The 19,383-nt window shown below is 31.6% G+C and overlaps 2 protein-coding genes across 2 annotated transcripts in view; one reads left to right on the top strand and one right to left on the bottom strand.

The window, feature by feature from the left end:
* Positions 1–146: 146 nt before the first annotated feature.
* Positions 147–3,579, bottom strand: LOC108906768 (serine/threonine-protein kinase 3-like). The gene is made up of 8 exons (XM_018710124.1): positions 3,444–3,579; positions 2,519–3,039; positions 1,984–2,271; positions 1,790–1,923; positions 1,557–1,734; positions 1,414–1,499; positions 1,160–1,339; positions 147–1,073 (listed from the first exon to the last, which is right to left on the bottom strand). The coding sequence occupies exons 1-8, from the start codon at positions 3,455–3,457 to the stop codon at positions 915–917; spliced, it is 1,560 nt and encodes a 519-aa protein (XP_018565640.1). The 5' UTR covers positions 3,458–3,579; the 3' UTR covers positions 147–914.
* Positions 3,580–13,284: 9,705 nt separating this feature from the next.
* Positions 13,285–19,383, top strand: part of LOC108907339 (neuronal PAS domain-containing protein 4) — a 53,825-nt gene continuing 47,726 nt past the window's right edge. The window contains exon 1 of the mRNA XM_023454855.1: positions 13,285–13,314. Within this exon, the coding sequence (XP_023310623.1) occupies positions 13,304–13,314 (11 nt within the window). The 5' untranslated portion in view covers positions 13,285–13,303. The remainder of the gene's footprint in view (positions 13,315–19,383) is intronic.

Raw genomic sequence — 19,383 nt, 5'->3', positions numbered from 1 at the left:
GTCTAGAAAAAATATAAGTGAATTTTTACCATTTCCTGATATATACATCGACTAAATGAACTTTTTGCACAATACAAGGGAGGTGCTGAAAACTCGAGCAATTTTATTTTTAAAGTGAACATGAATGAATGAATAAAAAAAATAAAGTTAATTGAGAATTTTATTTGGGATCATCAAAAAATATTGATTACACTCCTACTTAATTCTACAACTACTTAGTCTACTAAAGGCACAGCAAGCGTACTTAACGTACAGAGGTTAAATCTAGAAGTTATAATTATAGTGAAATGACTGTACAAAATAACATGGGTAAAAGCTCATATTAAAATCAAAGGAAACGTATAAATTTCAATATTTAAACTATGTAATTATTAAAAAAGATTATCACTTTACAATACAATATCATCTCTAAACTGTTAGATATGACTTTTTTGTATGAATGAAATTAGAATACTTAGAAAGAAATTAAAAATTATCAACCCATTTAAGTACGAAAAGATTAGGAACACTTTACAATACACCTTTCAGTTTGCCCAAAAAGTATTACTATACAGAGTACTTCAGAAAATAACGACAAAGTACTTGAATATTCGAGAAATTCAAACTTGCAGTCTCTACTCGGGAAATATCTTAATAATAAAAGTCACTAAAATAGTATGTTTCGTTTTCGCGTAGTTATACGTTTTCATTTTGATTGATAAGCTCTTAAGTGACTAGAACAATTGGACAAATAAATAATTGAACATTTTAACCGTCGAACCTTAAAATACACAACAATTGAGATCGAATACTTTGTTTTTATTTATCAGTTTGTCATATTCTGCTGAAACACACTGTACATAAAATCATTAAAATGGCAAGTTTAAATAAAATGGAAACTTTTTGAGCACCATAAAATTGCGACTTCCGATAAGTTAGAAGTTCTGTGACCTTTTACGTTTTGTATCCATCGCGTCTAAAATGGGTTGCCTCTTAATTTGATACCTCCTTCTAAGTTCGTCTATCTCTCTCTCCATATCTGAATCTAGAGTATTCATCCGTTGCTGTAATTCCTCGTAACTCAAACATTTCAACTGAAAGCAAACAACTATAATAGCACCTTAAAATTTAATGAAGATGAAAGAAACAAGCAAGGATAATTTCTCGATATTTTACTCACAAATTCAAAATCCCCATCTGAAAATGGCCTATGGAACTGAGGTTTCTGTTCTTGAGGTTGAGCTTGTTGTGGAGACTGTGCTTGATTCATTTGTAGCTGACAGCGGCTTTGATAACGCTGTTCTTCAACCGTCATTTCAGTACCATCTATTGTAGTGGGGCTTGTAACTCCATTTCCTTGCTGTTACAAAAATATTTACATTATTTATATTCAGAAACTGATAAACATAAACATTTTTCATTAATTCAACCCACCTTAGTGTCCGCTTCCTTTTTATCGAAATGTTCTAAGAACATTGGTCTATACTTTTTACCTGCTTGTGCTGAGCCTGTGTCATGTCCTACAAGTATATACATATGCACATAAAACAAAATTATTTAGGCGTTCAATGACTTACTTTTCATTGTCTGTTCATCTACTTCGCTATTTATAACCATCGTGCCTAATTCCGATTCTAGTTCAACTAGTGTACCACTAGGAGACATGGGTACTAAAGTACCATCTTTATTAGGTACTAATGTACCTTCGTCTGTACATTGGACCATCGTTTGGTTTCCTACTGCTACTTCATCATCCTAAAAATAATTTAATAAGCATTATTTTTGTAATTCATTTTTCCCTTAAACTTACCGATTCCTCCGTTATATTTTGTTTTAACCCTGGCACGTTGGCAGTGGAGTTAACATTTCTATAACTCTGATTTTCTCTAATTTCGTGAGCTTCTTGAATCATACCGTTCAAAATATTAGGGACTTTGGCATTTCCTACAATACAAATAGTGGCGATATATTTCAAAATCTTTTTGTTTAATATAGATATTTTACCTATAAATACGTGGTTCAAAAGATCAGTCGCAGTAGCCCGTTCCTCTGGATTTTTGACAAGGCAGACACTAACAAAGTCTATAAATTCTGCACTCCACTTATCTGGTTCCCTAAAGGAAGGTGGAGGTTTGGTTGGTATCATAAAAATGGCCCTCATAGGATGGATGTCACCGTAGGGTGGCTTTCCTTCAGCCATTTCTAAGGCAGTTATTCCCAGACTCCATATGTCTGCTACGCAGTCATAACCAATCTCCTGTATAACTTCTGGAGCCATCCAAAACGGAGTCCCTACAATTAGATTCATCATAAAGTACGAAAACCTACAAAACATCGTCTTGACAAATATTAGGTGTAGATGAACCATATAATTTACTACGAGATTTCTTTAAGCGCTTACTTGAAATAAAAAAACCTAATCTTTTCTTAACCATTTCACTTCAATATTGTTAATTAATTAGGGAATATTTTAAACATTAATAATTATACTAGTTAAAAGTTACTAAGGACAATAGAAGTATCTACGTAATAAACATACCAATCACAGTATTTCGTTTGGCCATGGTGTCCGTCAGTTGTCCTGCTACGCCAAAGTCAGCTAATTTGGCATGTCCTTCTGAATTTAATAAAATATTTCCAGCTTTAATGTCCCTATGAATTTTCCTTCGCAAATGCAAATATTCCAAGCCTTTTAAAGTGTCAGATAAAATTGTGGAAATTTCATCTTCAGTCAAAGTCTTTTTACGTAATCTCATAATATCAGACACAGATCCGGCACCACAATATTCCATAACGATCCACAGATCCGTGTTTTTGAAGTAACTGCCATAATATTTAACAACATACGGACTGTCACATTGTTGCATTATAGAGATTTCTTTAATAATTTCTTGAAGATCTGTATCTACAGGTACTTGTTTTATTGCCAACACTTGACCAGATTCTTTGTGAAGTGCTTTATAGACACTTCCATATGACCCTTCGCCAAGTTTGCATATTATATCGAAAACTTCTTCTGGCTGTCGTGTCAAGCTTTCCTCTGACAACTTTTTTAACTCACTGAAATTTGTAAAAAATAAAATATTTATGAAGTTATTAATTTCATAAAAATCTAAACAACAATTTACACCAAAATGTTTTAATAGTATAGTTATACTAACAACAAATTGAAAACATTTTACATTTGGTCAGTAACAACAAGCAAAAAATGCGATAGTTCTTTAAAAATTATCAATTATTTGACTTCAGTATTTTGATTAACAGTCACTTTGGTTTTAAGAACATAAATATTTACACATCCAGAAATAGACTGCCTACATTCACGTTAAATTATATTATAATTATTACAGTAGAAGCACCGAAAATAATAATACTAAAAAGAATAAAAATAGGTTATCTTCCTGGTTAAATTGATAGAGAAGAATATTTACAACAAAATATAAATATCATGTATTTTCACTTACCTTTTGGAAGACATTTTATATTATGAGATATTACAGTTACAATAAAAAGAATTAAACAAACATTTCATGTTTAACAGAGACTTATTTATAATTTATTATTATTTTCTTGTAACTTCAAGCTCCATGTTGACTTGCAACTACCTCCTATTATTCCTGTATTCCTGTTTTATTTTGACAAATTCTGAAATCTGCCCATTTTGGTTTGCGTCTTAAATAAGTTCCGGAGTTAGGCAACTACCATTGAAGATATGTATATAAATGGTTGCAGCACATCACAATACTAGATTTCTATGTACACCTACGTCATAAGGTCGACTTAAATATCTGTAAATTAGTTCACCATAAAATAATTAAAATTAAAAGAAATATTTTTAATAGATTATAATTTCATCTTTGTACATGTAATATTTCACCTTTAAATGCAGCTAAATTTTTCATAAATTTATTTTTAATATACGTGCAGCGAAATACGCTTTAAAAATTTTTAACGCGCTATTAGTGGAAAACTTTTTTATGAAGCTACTTCTAGTAGACTCTATTGTTCCATTATAAAAGATATGTTATAATAACAATAAGGTATAGTTTATTAAATACCATTATATGGATACATTGTATATTAACTAATCGGTTACACATAGCATAAACACCGATAATATCTTTATTACATAAATTAAAATGTAATTTATTAGACGAAAACAATTAATAATGATAATATAGTTTTTTGCAATTAACAATAAGCAATGAGTGTGGATGGATTAAACTTTTATTTATGTGTAAAATTATTGAATCGGCGTTTGTTGTGTTTTGTAAAATTTATTTATCATTTACGTCACTGCGGACACTGGGGTAATGTGTTTTGAAAAAAATGGTAAACATTTTTATGTTTAGTTATTAATTTATAGGTACGGTGTGATAAATTGCTTTGGTAAAAAATAAATTGTTCTGAACTTTCTACCTTCAAATGCGAACCATGGGAAAATACAATCGACAATGGCAAAAGTAGAAATATGATCTATTTCTGTATTAACCGCATTATTATTCAAAACACGTGCCTTAACTTTATAAATTGAAGGAGTCAAAGGTAAAGACATGAAGATTCAATCACATAGTTGATCCAGTTTTGGTGGAAAGTAAGAAAGTCCTCTAAGTGAGCACGTGAAGCCAAAGCGAAGAGAAAGAGAAGTGGATGAGTCGATCGTAATAACTTGGACGGTGTAACCGCATTTCAACGTGGTCCATAGCCAGCATCCACCCGCACTAGAACAAACCTGTTATTACAGCGCTTGGTCATTGTCCGCGGACTTTACTTGCTCCGTATGACCTAAATGGAGCACACCCAAACTACAGATCACAAAGGCTTTGCCTTTTCACTTTTAACACTGCTGTGTGTTCTATTCCAACCCGATCACCGATTTATTTTTTTGATCAAACTATTTCCTTCTAGCTTTATACACAATACACAGGATGTTATCACGATACTGTCATAAATCAAAGATGATTATTAAATAAATAGCAGGTAAGTACTCCTGAGACATCCCATGTAGTGAACTTTTTTAAGAAGCAACATTATTAACAGAGAAGTCATATTTTATGTGCAAAAATTCTATACTTTGTAAAGAAACCAGTATAACGCAGGCAGGAAGACTAAATTTTATCAGAAATGTATTACAAGAGAAGGAATAATAAGTGGCAAAGGGATAGTCATAAAAGCTGCTTTATGTCGCTTTAATGAGATGCGTATGGCCTTAAAAACCCACTCAACTATTTAGCTATCTTTATCTTAGGCACAGTTTGTTCGTTTACAGTTTTTATAGTAGCCATAAATTTAACACCTCACTGACGATTAACAGGTATTTTACAACAAAATACTATTTAATTAACAGTGTTTTAACCAGTAAAAATAATAATCAATTGAATCATTATGATTATCAATTAAAAATTCCTAACGTACCTAGCATTAGCAACATAAATTTTCCTCTTCGAACTCTATTAAGCATCGAAATTTATAGCTTTGTTTAATGGCTATATTATGTTGGAGTGCTACAATATGCAAGATATAGTTATGGCCATGTATCATATTAATTTTACAAGTAACAGACTAAGCTCTATTCAAAAATATTTTATTATGTTTTCACGTACTTCATGATAATGAACTGGACAAATCAATATTTAAAATTCACTTGTATATTCACACATTCATACATTTTTAAACGAGGCAGTTGAAAATTGAAACAAACTTGTTAGGTATTGAAATTCATGTATTTGAGGTGAAATTTAAAAATTTAGATACATATATTTCTACATACTATTTAAAAGTTAATGTATCTACATGCTCCTTGGTTGTCAGACAATGTCTGCATGTATTTTATGAAACGTAGGTAACTGATTATGTATGCTAGTTTTTAAATTAGTTATGTTACTTGCTTCATTTTAATACTGTGTAGTGGGTATTTAAATGACATGCAGATGTACCTTATGTGATTTTATAAACTTTAGTTTAAAAATGTGACAACTACATTTCATATTTTAAGACAGATGACAACGAATGGTTTTTTACTATGCCTGAAATTTTAATATATTCTCAGCATCAATCATATTAAATACTAAGTGTGTTCCAATGAAGTACATTCATCACCAGTAAACCGAGCACTCATCCATGAAATGTAAAAATAGTAATTCTTGAAGTTAATTACATGAAATACTTTTTTAATTTTGAGTTCTCGTTAGACGGATCGTGTTAAATGTGCAAGTATAACACCGTGAAAGAAATAAGCGAAAAGTATGCAGTGTCAAAAATTCTTTTGAAATGTGCGACATGTAACTACTTAAAAAAAGATAAATCCCACAATGTCACTGGGTAAGGTCGTATATAGCAACCTCTAACAGATGGTCAAAAACTAATAACACTAATGAATTTATCACCCTCAAGAATATTTACGTACAAAATTTGAAAATTTCAAATGCATTATATTGTTTTTTAGAAAATATAATAATACATGTATAATATTTGATTACAAAAACAGAAGATGATAGGCTCATCGTTCAAAGGAAAAAATCCTCTTAATTTTTATGTTCTATACCTTTTTAAACAGTCTGTATTTATTAAATATACAAATTATATTAATAATTAGTATTATTTTTATTCATTGGTACCTAGTATCTCTATGTGTTACCCTTCCTGGATTGTCTTTTGCCAGACTCTCTTTTTCAATTGGTAATGCGGAGAGTGCCGATTATGACCGATTCGGTTCTAACATTGTTTGTCAACATGCTACCTGAAGGCTCGTTGCTCATTGGCTACTGGTGGTAGTCTGTTGAAGTTTTTTATAATGTGGTGGTGTTGTGCTTCGCTTGTGTAAAAATATGTATCGTAAAGTGGAAATTTATATTATTTTTACGTTCAGAAATGTTGAAACATTAAATAACAACATAATTATTATACAGAAACAAAAGTTAGACGTGTACCTTTTACAGAAAAAGTAACAACAGAAGCTGGCTCCCTTGGATTCCGAGAATTCGGTGATTTCGAGATTAAAAATGTTTGGGTTTTAACAAAACAAAGACGGCGCGGCGTCTAAATGTAATCGTCAGCTGTCATAACCTGTTACAAAAAGGTACGTACATCACAATATCGCCTCTCCTATTGCAATATATTTAAAAAACACCGAGAAAATATTTACTGTGATATTAAATTTTAGTATTGAGTTGCTAATAAATATAATTTGGAATTCGTAATGCTATGATGTTAAACCAAACCTCACTTTTTTATTTTTAATTTTTATTACTGAAGTGTATGTTTCATCAACGATTTGATGGACTTCGAAACCAAGAACTATAATATCAATTTTCAAATCGATTTCACAAAGTAGAATATGTCTTCCAATAATGAACTTAGTTAGAATTCGACTTGTTGCAGCAATCTACAAAGAATGTATCATAAATACAAGCGTTACTTTTTCAATTACCAAGATTTATCTTAATACGCTGCATATCTAAATACTTATATTTCTTTATCAAATTAATGATGTGCCATAATTAGGTACTTATATTTTTAAGAATTCTTATATAACTACTAGAAACTTGATAAAAGTGTATTTTTTAACATAAATCTTCGTTCTACTTATACTTGACTGAATGTACTTTTAAATCAATGGCCATAATTAGTAATGAACTTGTACAGGTACAGTTTAAAGGTAATTTGTAAAAGCTATTCTTAATTTTGTGTTGACATTAAAAAAAACATTCCAAAGATCATGTTGCTATTTTTTTATAAGAGTTAAGCTACTAGGAAATGCTAAAGAAAATAATTGTTTTCTGTAGTCTAATATAATATTTTTATTTCAGTGTTCCGTAAATGCAGCCTAATGGGACATCCACAATGGTTTAGTGATGAAAGTGTTAGTGACAGTGACTATAAATGACTAATCGGAGTCATGTTGATCGCCGTGGTCAACTTAGTGACTATTCGTTGTTATCCGTTGGTTGGTGAGTTGAACCAGGGACGAGCACCTCTAGTAATATTCGGTAATTCACGTTATCGATATATTCCTGGACAAATAAGGCCCTAATTGCTTTCTTGGAAGAGAAGACCTAGGTTCGAGACTACTGAGATATCAAATGTAGATCCCGGGTGGGTTGAATCTTCTGAGAAATCAATTGTAGACTCACCAATTTCGCGTTTCGCGAGTGAATGTGCGGGAAATGGTAGGAATTCTTCGAGGGAGTTGGACGCGTTGGCTGTGGATTAGTGGTAAGTTTTATTTTTACGTGATATGTATGATGAATTTATGAAGTGTTAAATTTCGTAATTTTTTGTAATTACATTATGTGTGTTTTAGTATCTTACAATTAGAAAATAATTTGAATTTGTAAACACATTTCAAATCATTCTATTTGTTAAATTTTAAAAGAAAATGATCTTAAAATCATACTTAATTTGCTATTTTTAGTTCTCCGAAACCGTTATTCTCGACTTAGGTATATATTTTTTCATTTTTAAATTGTACATTTTTCAACGTTTTCTAGAATTTGTTTATGATACGTGAAAACTTCACTTTTTGAGAAAAAAAAAAATAACTACAAACATCTTTAGGCATTTAAAATAAACAACAAATTGAATGTCCCTATTTATTTAAAAGAAATGTATAGGTTAGGTACTTGGTCATCCAGTAAGCATTTAGAAAATAATCTATAAAATATACACAATTACTACGGAAAAATATTTTTTTTTTTACGAAATCTATTAAAAGTCGGCTCTGTAATAATGTTTTTATTGGCTCGAATTCAATAAGTTAACAGCACTTTATAATCGAATTAAAAATGGAAGGTACTTTCCTCGCTACTTTCTTTTACTTAATATGTTTCACACTATACCGAGAATAATATATAAGTACTTAATTTTTTTCTGTAATGTTATACCTACAAACTTTGCGTTCAAGAGTCCGATATTTATATACTTATGTATATTTTAACTACTCGAATTTATTTAATTTCCGTAAATTTTGATAGAATCTAGCGTTACAAAATAAGTTGCTTAGGTATTAAAAACAATTAGAACTTTTTTATAATGTAAGCTGGTCCGTGTTAATTTTAACCACTGTTATGTAACTCATAAGTTGAACCGCATTTTTTCCTAGAACAGTTTTTTTAGTGAAAAACAAAACTCATGCAGAGAGCAATAAACTGAGGAAAAGCCGAGGCAAAAACTTAATTTAAATTATGTTAAGTCGAAAAACTGAACAAACATATAGGGGCAATTTAAGGCATAAGCTCGAGCAATGCTGCATAATATTTAAGACCGTTAAACAATTATGTACGCCACATATACGTTGCGCGCATGCGTCATCTCCACCTCTCTCTTATTTGAGTAATACTTGGTAATTAATTATGAAAGTGAGTATTTTTGTGTACAAATTTTAATCAATGGTTTCCCCCTGGGTTTTCACATTTTTTTAATAGCAGTTACAAAAATAGCTTGAATCGTACGATTTTGTCGCTTGTAACTAACTAAATTATCAGAATCTATGTTATGGCGGTTTTCCACTGAACGGACAGTTGAGTTTATGTCCTGTTTGTGTTTTCTAGAACAAAACAAAAACAAAACTGAAACAAACCCAAAACTCTTGTTTCCATCAAGCGGGCTACTTTTTGTTCGAGTTTTATTTTTGTTTTCAGTTCTTTTCCACTGGTTGTCGCAAGGAAGTCTGAACACATTTTTCCAATAACCAGCCAACATGTTTAGAGAAGATTTTTTTATTCTTAGTTATGGCTGGTTTATACTGTCCTTGGAAAAAAAGTGTGTCTACAGAGTGTCCCACCTCGAACTCCTTCGATGGATATCTGGGAAACCGCTGTAAGGATTTTTTTGAAATTGTGATGGTGCGATACGGACCGTGGGGCCCACCAGGTTAAAATATTTTCAAGGTCATCGTACTTCCGGTTACACCGGAAGTCGATACTAACTTTCTTATTTTAAATGGAACCCCCTGTATATTATTGCATTTTTGGAAACATTATCCATTTTTAAGTTGAAAACATATAACACACTCCATACTTAGGATTGACCGTTTCCGAGATATTTCGATTTTTAAACAAAAATTGACAGATGCAGACTGTCAGCAAAATTTAGTTTTCCCGGTTTATTTTTTTGTGCAAATTGGCCATTTTGTAGAGAAAGACCTACTTTATCGAATTTGACATGAATATTTTCCAGTTTTTATACAGGGTGATCAAAAAAAATTATCGAATATGTGGAAAACTCGAAATTTTTAAATGGAAACCCCTATTTCTTTTGCAATAATATACAGGGGGTTCCATTTAAAATAAGAAAGTTAGTATCAACTTCCGGTATAACCGGAAATACGATGACCTTGAAAATATTTTAGCTTAGCAGGCTCCACAGTCCGTATAACGCCATCACAATTTCAAAAAAATCCTTCGAGCGGTTTCCCAGATATTCATCGATGGAGTTCGTGGTATATGTACGGTTAAAGTGTTTACTTGTTAGTTTGTATCCTAGCCAAGTAAACACTTTAACCGTACCCATATATATTTTTTAATAGCTATAATTCATTAATGATTAAAATATTGTTTTTGGGATGAAGAAAATGCCAACATAGATATTGGGTTGGATCACTTAAATAGAAAACACAACACGACCGATTCCACTAAACAGACTTTAGTTTCAAAACACGTCGAAACCTTTTGATGTGACCGCTTTCGAGCTGGACCCGAAAAACAAAACTCCAACTGTCGCAAAACACGCCAGTCTTCAAAAAGTTTGCGAAAAGTTACAGTTCTGTTTTATTCGACACAAGTTTTGTTTTGTTTTTGTTTTGTCCGTTTAGTGGAAAACCGCCTTTATTGGATCAATATGTTTTAAGTGGAAAAAAAAATAAACATCGTAGTTATTTAAAAGTGGGATTGACTATATTTGTATTTTTTTAAATAACGTCCTTTGAATCATAATCAGTCAATAATTAGGATTAGGTATTTGTGAATGGAATGGAATATTGTATTCGAGATTGTATTAGATCGTTGTTTTCAAAATACATTTAAATTGTTTAAAATTCAGATAATTATAACAAAACTAAACCAATTTTAAGTTAATTAAACACTAAAGTCAAAAGCATGTTATTATATCAATTCGTTTAATTTTTTTATATTCACTTGCAATGTTAATCTTTCCAGTCAAAAGTTAGTTTTGTTCCTACAAGAGTTACTTAACAGTAGCATAAAAAAAACTGGAGAGTCTCTCGAGTTCGACTGAGAGTTTGTCCAAATAGATTGTTATAAAACTTTTTGGAAAGACTTTAATGTTGCATATTATTCATCTGTTATTTCTATAATAGAAAATATTTCATTCTTTCAAGTAAATTATTTATTTATTTAAATTTCTACCCACAAATACAATTTCTTATTATAAAAATAGGCAGCATTTTAATAAACATTTGATATACTTACGGTCGGCAGAATTATATTCTTAATTTTGTAATATGCACAGATGCAACAGAAAAATGTGTTGTATTCTAATATATTGTAATTAATTTACCTATCGTATGTTTTATACAAAATTTAATAGTTTTGGTCAAATGATTGAATAGGTATACTTATTTTAAGAATATAACTTGGAGAGAATATTTGAATGACATATAAATCGTGGTGCCAGTACTCGATTAGCGGAAATATTTCTCACAAATAGAATAGGTACTTCTTTTACTAACTTACCACATTGATACAGTGAAAAGTTTAATCCATATCCAAATCAAAATCCAAATCAAAATCCAAATCAAAATCCTAATCAAAATCCAAATCTAAATCCAAATCAAAATCCAAATCAAAATCCAAATCAAAAATCCAAATCAAAATCCAAATCAAAATCCTAATCAAAATCCAAATCTAAATCCAAATCAAAATCCAAATCAAAATCCAAATCAAAATCCAAATCTAAATCCAAATCTAAATCCAAATCAAAATCTAAATCCAAATCAAAATCAAAATCCAAATCCAAATCTAAATCCAAATCATACTCATACTCATAATAATATCATAATAATCATAATAATAATAATCTCTTTATACCGAGTATTACCACCGACGTGTAAAAACATTTGGACCCGTCCCACTCTGTCTCTACGAGCTGACACATGTTGTCTTGTTTCACCATAAATTAAAAACGACGTCCATCAACTCCGAGTTGCTATACACATAAGCCATATTGGACACTTGAAAAACTAATGTCAACACTATCGCAAAAACGTTAATACTGACATCGGATTTCAGTATTCGGAATCGTCTGGGCCCATTCGGATCCCGCTAGAGAATACAGTAGCCCAGTGATGTAAAGGTAATGAAAATACTACAACTTCTATAATTTTTTTCTCGGAAATTAAGGATTTTACAAAAATTTTTTTTACGATATTGACTCCTTTTTTGTCATGACGCATATATTCCCAAGTTGTGAATCACCCTGTATACCCTGTACCATAAGTACTTAGTTGTTCTTTAGTTGAAATAGATTTTACATTAGGTTGAATAGTTAACGGAACTTAATTTAATATTCAGTTGTTCTCAATGTAATCCCTAAAAATTTAATAACATTATTACTTACCAAGTGCTCTCCAATTTTTAAATTCAATGAATTACAAAGTTTTCTCTACATTACAGTGTTGTTTGTTAAAAGCGTACCTACCAGTTACTTAAGATATCTAGCACCCTATTGCGTTTACGTTCTGCGTCAGATTTGGCTGAAATAATAACAAATCAATCATCGGCATACATAGAAAGAGACATTTCGGGTATCCATTTCCTTGGTGTATAAAATAAACAGTATCGGGCCCAGAACAGAACCTTGAGTTAGAAATTTTAAGGCGCATTGCGCTTAGGTACCTATAATGGCAAATTTAATTTCGGCCAGTTCAGAATGTTATATAAATAAATCTAGCAAACATTTAAACGTTTGCCGAATGCGGTGTTTGCTTTAGCTCGGGTATATTTAAGTCGGTTAAAAAACGCGAGGAAAGCTCCGGTACAGGCGAAGCGCGATCCGCCTAAAGACAAAGACCATTTAAAATGGAGCTATCTTTATTATTAATTTATAATATCGCACACAATGCAACATAGTACCTATACTGTATCATATCTATCCACTAGATAGAAGGGGTCTGCCTCGGAATAAGAGGAAGGGCGCTATGGAACGTTAGTTGACGTGCATCCTCCGTAGTATCGGTACTCCAGCTACGAAGGCACGTCTTGGGTTTGGCAACTCACGTGTTGATCGTACATCGCGCCGTCGTATACGACAATGTGTGTGTAATATCTAGTGTGACTTATTATATTGCAGTGACAATTGAATTAACAAAATGTTTACACGGTAACTTGAAGAATAATTTTTTTTTACTACTCACTTAACACCTGTCCGTTAAACGACGTCCCAGACTGGCAAATGTTTTCGGTGGTGGTTATGTTTATTTACGATTCGAAAAACTACGATCGGGTTGTACGCGCGGTATTTTTGCGGTTATGTTTTGGGCGAGGATTTTTGGAAACTTCACTACGCAAACATAAAAAAAGAACGTTGCAGCCCGATATAACATGCGCCAAATTTTTTGTTGTTGTTTGAAAGTTAAAGTACATAAGTAGATACTTTATTTTAGACAAAAGGTGTTGTTTTTATATTTAGCGACGTTTCTATTTCGGCATTTTGAATTTCACATTATCTTGTTCGTAGTTGCGACGCCAGTTTTTTTTCTGTCACATAAATGACATCCCAGCAAACATATTAATCTTAACTTTATCCATAGTTTATTGGTATCGGTAGTATCAGGATTTATATCTTGGTGACTTTAATGCGACGGTAAGTTACCAACCAACGCAAGTCCGCTGATTCTTCGCTGATGTTTCTAACATAAATTTTGCATTTATTTTAACAGGAACCATGAAATTTGCGTCCTTAAATGATTTAATCATAAGATTCAAAAACTGTTTGAAATTTACTTACTAATTATCTGAATTCTATTATTTCTGTAATAAAAGTATGTTAGCCAAATATCCGCAACAAAACGACCAAAAGAATTGTTTACATAAGTAAGTACTCAAATATAAGTAGATGGGTAAAATTTTCATGTACTTAAGTGATAGATAAAGTTAAAAAATATGCAATATGGATTTTTAAAATAATCACAGACGCAATTTTTTCTCTTCTTGAGAAATTGTCCTTTTCAAGAGAAATCTTTTTCGGGAAGTGTGGTTAATTTATTTTTTGATTTTGTAAAGGGTTTAATACTTATATCAAATATTATTTTTATTTTATTTTACCCCACTTAATAATTAAATTTGATTGAAAGAAATCTTAAAAATATGTATTTATGTCTTTGTAATTCGTACCTAGAAAATTAAGGGATTTTCGCATAGTGAAATAAAGATTTAGATAGTAATTTTGCGCTTACAAATTGATGAAATTTTGCTGCTTATTTTTTAGTGTAAACAGTGAAATCACTTAAAACATACAAAAGTACAGTGAAAATTTTCCAAAATATAGAAAATTCCCGACGATAGTGAATGACACTTAATGTGACATTAACTAGAATGTGTGTTAAATAGAATTTGCGGATTTACTTAGCAACATTAAAACTTAAAAATGCATGGAATTGTACATAAGCATTGTTATTTTGAAATAGACTTGCCTACTTAATTAATTGGAAAGAATTTAATTAGAAACATTAGTAAAATTTTCAGAAACTACCATAATTTTACAATAATAATGTCTACACCTATTTTTAATTTGAAATATTCCTCATCAGATATTTCTATTGGCCTGATGTTATAAAAACACTTTTGATACTTACCATTTTTTTTTATTTTGCAGAAATTTATAGACAAGTTAGAAAAAGTTAGCCGGCTTTGTTTTACTGTTTACTCGACAAAATAACCGATAACTAATTAGCAAATTTTTCGCATATAACATAATTTCTCATTAAAGACTACCGAAGAGTAAGTAATTTTGAACCATTACCTATCTGAACGGCGTTAAGGAAAAAAGTGCAGAACGCGTAAATAGTTTGTGTGAATGTGACAGCCGTACAAAATCATCCGTGAAGATACACAAAACTGTAATTAAATTCCGTAAACGTATAATTAAATTGTCTGAATAAGCATTTTATTTTTTATTTATATGTATCGATAAGCGTTAAATCTTTTAAAAATGGCTGTGCGGTTGATCGGTGACTAGATTTTGTTAAAAATTTACAGTTAGAAACCTTGTGTAATGTGTAAAAATTCAACAAAATACAGTAACGTTAAAATATGCAGAGGTATAAAAAAAATCTGACTTATTCACAATCGGTTTTTATTAAAATTTAAATAACATATCTCGCATCTTCAAACTTGAATTGCAGTTCTATAATTACCGATTATCTCGTAATTTTCCGTATTGTTTAATTGTTTATAAAGAAGTTGTGGTAAAAATCTAACAAGTTTTTAATTTAACGAATTAAAATTATCGGAATATTTATAATTACTTATTTTTTTCATACAACACATTTTGTACCTTTTCTCTAAACAATAGAGAACAATATTTATCTGCAAATATTGATATATTCGGGCTATATCCGTTCCGCAAATAAAACTGTGTTATTTACAACGTTGGCCAGTGGAGTAATAATCAGTAGGAACATTAAAAATAAAGTAATTGTATTTTAAATTACAGAACTATAACGGTGTGGGTGCGTCGAGATTTATTAGAGACTGTGATTCAACAAAATTATTTTAATCAATTCCATGTTGAATGAAATGATTCTCAGTATCAGTTCGGGAAACTTTCTCGTGTTACTGATTGAATAAAAAAAACGCTGTTGTTATTTTTATGAGCTTTATTTTTGTCCGCGTGCTGCACTCCAATAAGAACGGTTGTTTCCAAAGTAAATAGGACTTTTCACAAATAGGTATTTCCACCGAGGCCATCTATTGGCGATTGCATGCGTCGGAAACCAAAAATTGCTCAGAAATCAAATGCTGTTTAAATTACACCTAAACAATTTCCAAAGTTGATATATGGGCGTTTGTTGGATACAACGAATTATCAGAGCAAGTGTATTTCTAACATGTTTTATTGCCAGTGTTATTTAATTTTAATGGTCATCATTATTTATTATCAGAAGCTAAACATAAAATTTATCTACCACCAGATAAAGATGTAAAGTTATATGTAATTTGCACGATCCGCAATAAAATATGGCATTATGTCGGTTGCACTTGCTCGTCGTTTTTGTTGAATTTATTTTTGCGAATCCCGATAAAATAATAAACCCACGTTTATAGCAAGTGATTGACATTTTGTATAACACCAACAAAAAGTTCTGTCAAACGATTTATTGGTAGAAACTAACTGTATGAGGGCAAAGTTCATACAAAGTAACACTGGAGCTTTCACTTTTTACTTTTTTTAGTAAGGGTAAGCCTTATCTAAAATACGCGTGAGAAGAAAATATGAAAGCCAGAATATTTTGTCTAAGTATTAATATTATTCAGTCCCTTGAAAGGTTGTAGTCATAGTGCAACATTGTCTTACATACCGGGTGTTCGTTTTAATAAAAAATGAAAAAAAAAATGAGTAACGCATTTTTTTTTATTTAAAGTTAAGCAGAAACTTCGTAGCTGCGGATGATGAATATTCTAATATGTTAATGGTATGTGTGAACGGCAACAATTCAATAGCATTTAACCAGTCATGCTCCATAATGCAGTATGGTACATACCAAGAGGTGATTTATACATTTCCACCACGGTTAAATTGTAGCTGCGCGTATCCAGAAATGCGAATTATCCGAACACATTGTTTCGTTTCTAAAAAGATATCTTCATTTCTTATAAGTTCTTTTAGAGAATTTCGCTATTTCAACTATTTAATACAGTATGGCGCGTACAGCAACTCGATATAAATTCTGGTTTCGTGCAAAGTTATTTGGAAATTAGACTAATTAATTTATTCCTTGCTTTTAGCAGCTAACTTTATAGCGCCCTGTATACTTTAAGAACCGAAGGTTTGGTTAAAACTCACTTATAAACGGCTACATATATATTCGAAAGAGTGTTAAATATTCAGTGTTCTACAGACGACATAATTGCAAAATTCCTGTACCTACGCTAATGAGTGTCGACATTTTTTAGCCAATCGCTTAGCTTTGTTGGAATTTAGAAAATCTCAAAAATCCGGCGTGGTAAAGTCGTCATTACATTAAACTCATTTAAATGCTCTCCCGTCAACTTATTACGAATATTAGCGGAGTATCTCAGATACTGGATGTCAATATATATAAATATCAAATAAATCAAGTCGGCATGTTAATTTTTTGTCGTGTAAAATAGAACCATCGGAATTAATACGTTGATAGAGATGTCTTGCTTGGTGTAGTTGTACAGTGGTGAAAAAAATTATTTATATAAAGGATTCTCTTAGGTTTTACGTTGTTAAGGATTATTTATTGATTGCTTCTTAATATACATTCTGTCAAAAATGTGTCTGGGATTGGCCATTTAAAAATTCCGCGTAAGGTCGATCTAAATGTCTTTTTTGCCTGAAATCTTAGAAAATGTCTGGAAAGACGTACGTACGAATTCAGTTTTATCGAAAACTCAAGTCGAAAGCATTCGAACATGGTCGAGAAATGGTTGACGATTTGCCACTTTCTGGTCGTCCGCCAACGTCTTGAACTGAAGAAAACATCGATAAAGTGAAGGAAACGGTGCTTGCAAATCGTGGTTGTAGTTTAAGAGAGCTGGCATATGAACTAAACATATCTCACGAATCAGTTCGCACCATTTTAGTTGATGTTTTGGCAAGGCTGATTCCAAAAGAACTTTCTTCAAAAAGAGCATGAAGACACATGCTGGACCGAGCTAATTCGGATTCTACATTCATGCAATGCATCGTAACGGTTTACGAGCTTCGAAAAGGCGCTTTTCTAATGAGCCGAAACCAAAAAAATCACGTCAAGGTCGGTCAAAAATCAAAGCCATGTTGACTGTTTTCTTCGATAATCGTGGTGTTGCCCGCACAGAATTCCTTCTGGATTGATAAACAGTCGACGAAGAATATTATCTGGGCGTCATGAGGCGTTTGAGAGAGAGTATCCGCCGCAAAAGATCAGATTCAACAAAGGACAATTCTTGGACTTAACACCATCATGAATTTTCAAGTTTCGAGTCGATAGAAGCTATAAAATGAAAATCGTTGAAGGAGTTGAAGCCCATACCGGAATATGTGTTTAAAAAGTGCTTTGGCGACAGGGTTATTCGTTGGGATTCAAATGGAGTCTACTTTGAAGGGGACAAAATAAATTTTGATGATTAGTTGAATATATTGCGTTTTATTGACAAATTCCAGTTACTTTTTTGACAGAATGTAAACATGTTTAAGTGATAAACATTATATAAACGACGAGGTAGAATGTTGCACGTGTATGGGACCCTTTAGTACAGAAGTAAGGGTAATCTTCAGCGTAGTTAAAATATTTCTCTTACGTACAAAGCATTAAATATAAAATATCTATTGGTGCAGTACGCCTATGTTTTGATATGGCAATTCAACAGATTGGAATTGTCCTAAAATAGATTTGTTTAGATAAAATCTATGACAGATAAGGTCGCGTAGAAACACACAATAATAATCCTTTTTAGTTCTGTGATGTATTGAACGGCTTGTAAGTCGTTTAACTTCTTACAAATGTATGCGAATGGATGACATGTTAATGACGAGAATTTTTTTTTTCTTCGTTAATATTTCTCAACCATTCTCCCGACCGTCGTTGGTACGACAAGCGACACGAAAAGGGGGGGGGGGTCCAACTTTTCCAATACACCTCATAAAATTATAACTAGCTTTTTCGGATAAAATATTATCGTAGACAGGTCAGTGCATCCGTAATTTTCTTGATCGAGCGAAAAATCAATTGGCTTCCTACTTAAGACTTTTGCTTCAACCGATAAATTTGCCATTGGATAACGGGAACACCGTTTACTTATAGTCGTCTCTATTACGTATATGGTCGTTTAAAATTGTACACCGCTATTTTGCATAGTACGTACCTATATAATTGAGGTTTTTCACATCGATGCCCTTTTCTAAAACATAATCCCCGGCAAAGTTCATTACATAATTCTAGTAATTACGTCCGTAAACGCAAGACCCACTCTTTCGGTGGGGGGTGGGGGTAGATTGAGGAGTAACCTATGAAAAAAAAAAGATCTGGGATCTCTGTTTCTTTTCATTGAAATGTAATGTTATGGGTAATATGATTTATTGTTTGATTTTATTAATCTAATAGTGCGAAATTACTGAGATAAGAAAATAATTATAGACATATATCGGAACTGTCACGGTCCAGTAACCATATTAACGTCATTTGAAATAGAATTAATGTCCAACTTTATATTTTGTCAGTGA

Source organism: Anoplophora glabripennis, unplaced genomic scaffold, assembly GCF_000390285.2.
Source record: "Anoplophora glabripennis isolate ALB-LARVAE unplaced genomic scaffold, Agla_2.0 scaffold5, whole genome shotgun sequence".
Taxonomy (NCBI): domain Eukaryota; kingdom Metazoa; phylum Arthropoda; class Insecta; order Coleoptera; family Cerambycidae; genus Anoplophora; species Anoplophora glabripennis.
This window is presented reverse-complemented; position numbering and strand designations above follow the sequence as displayed.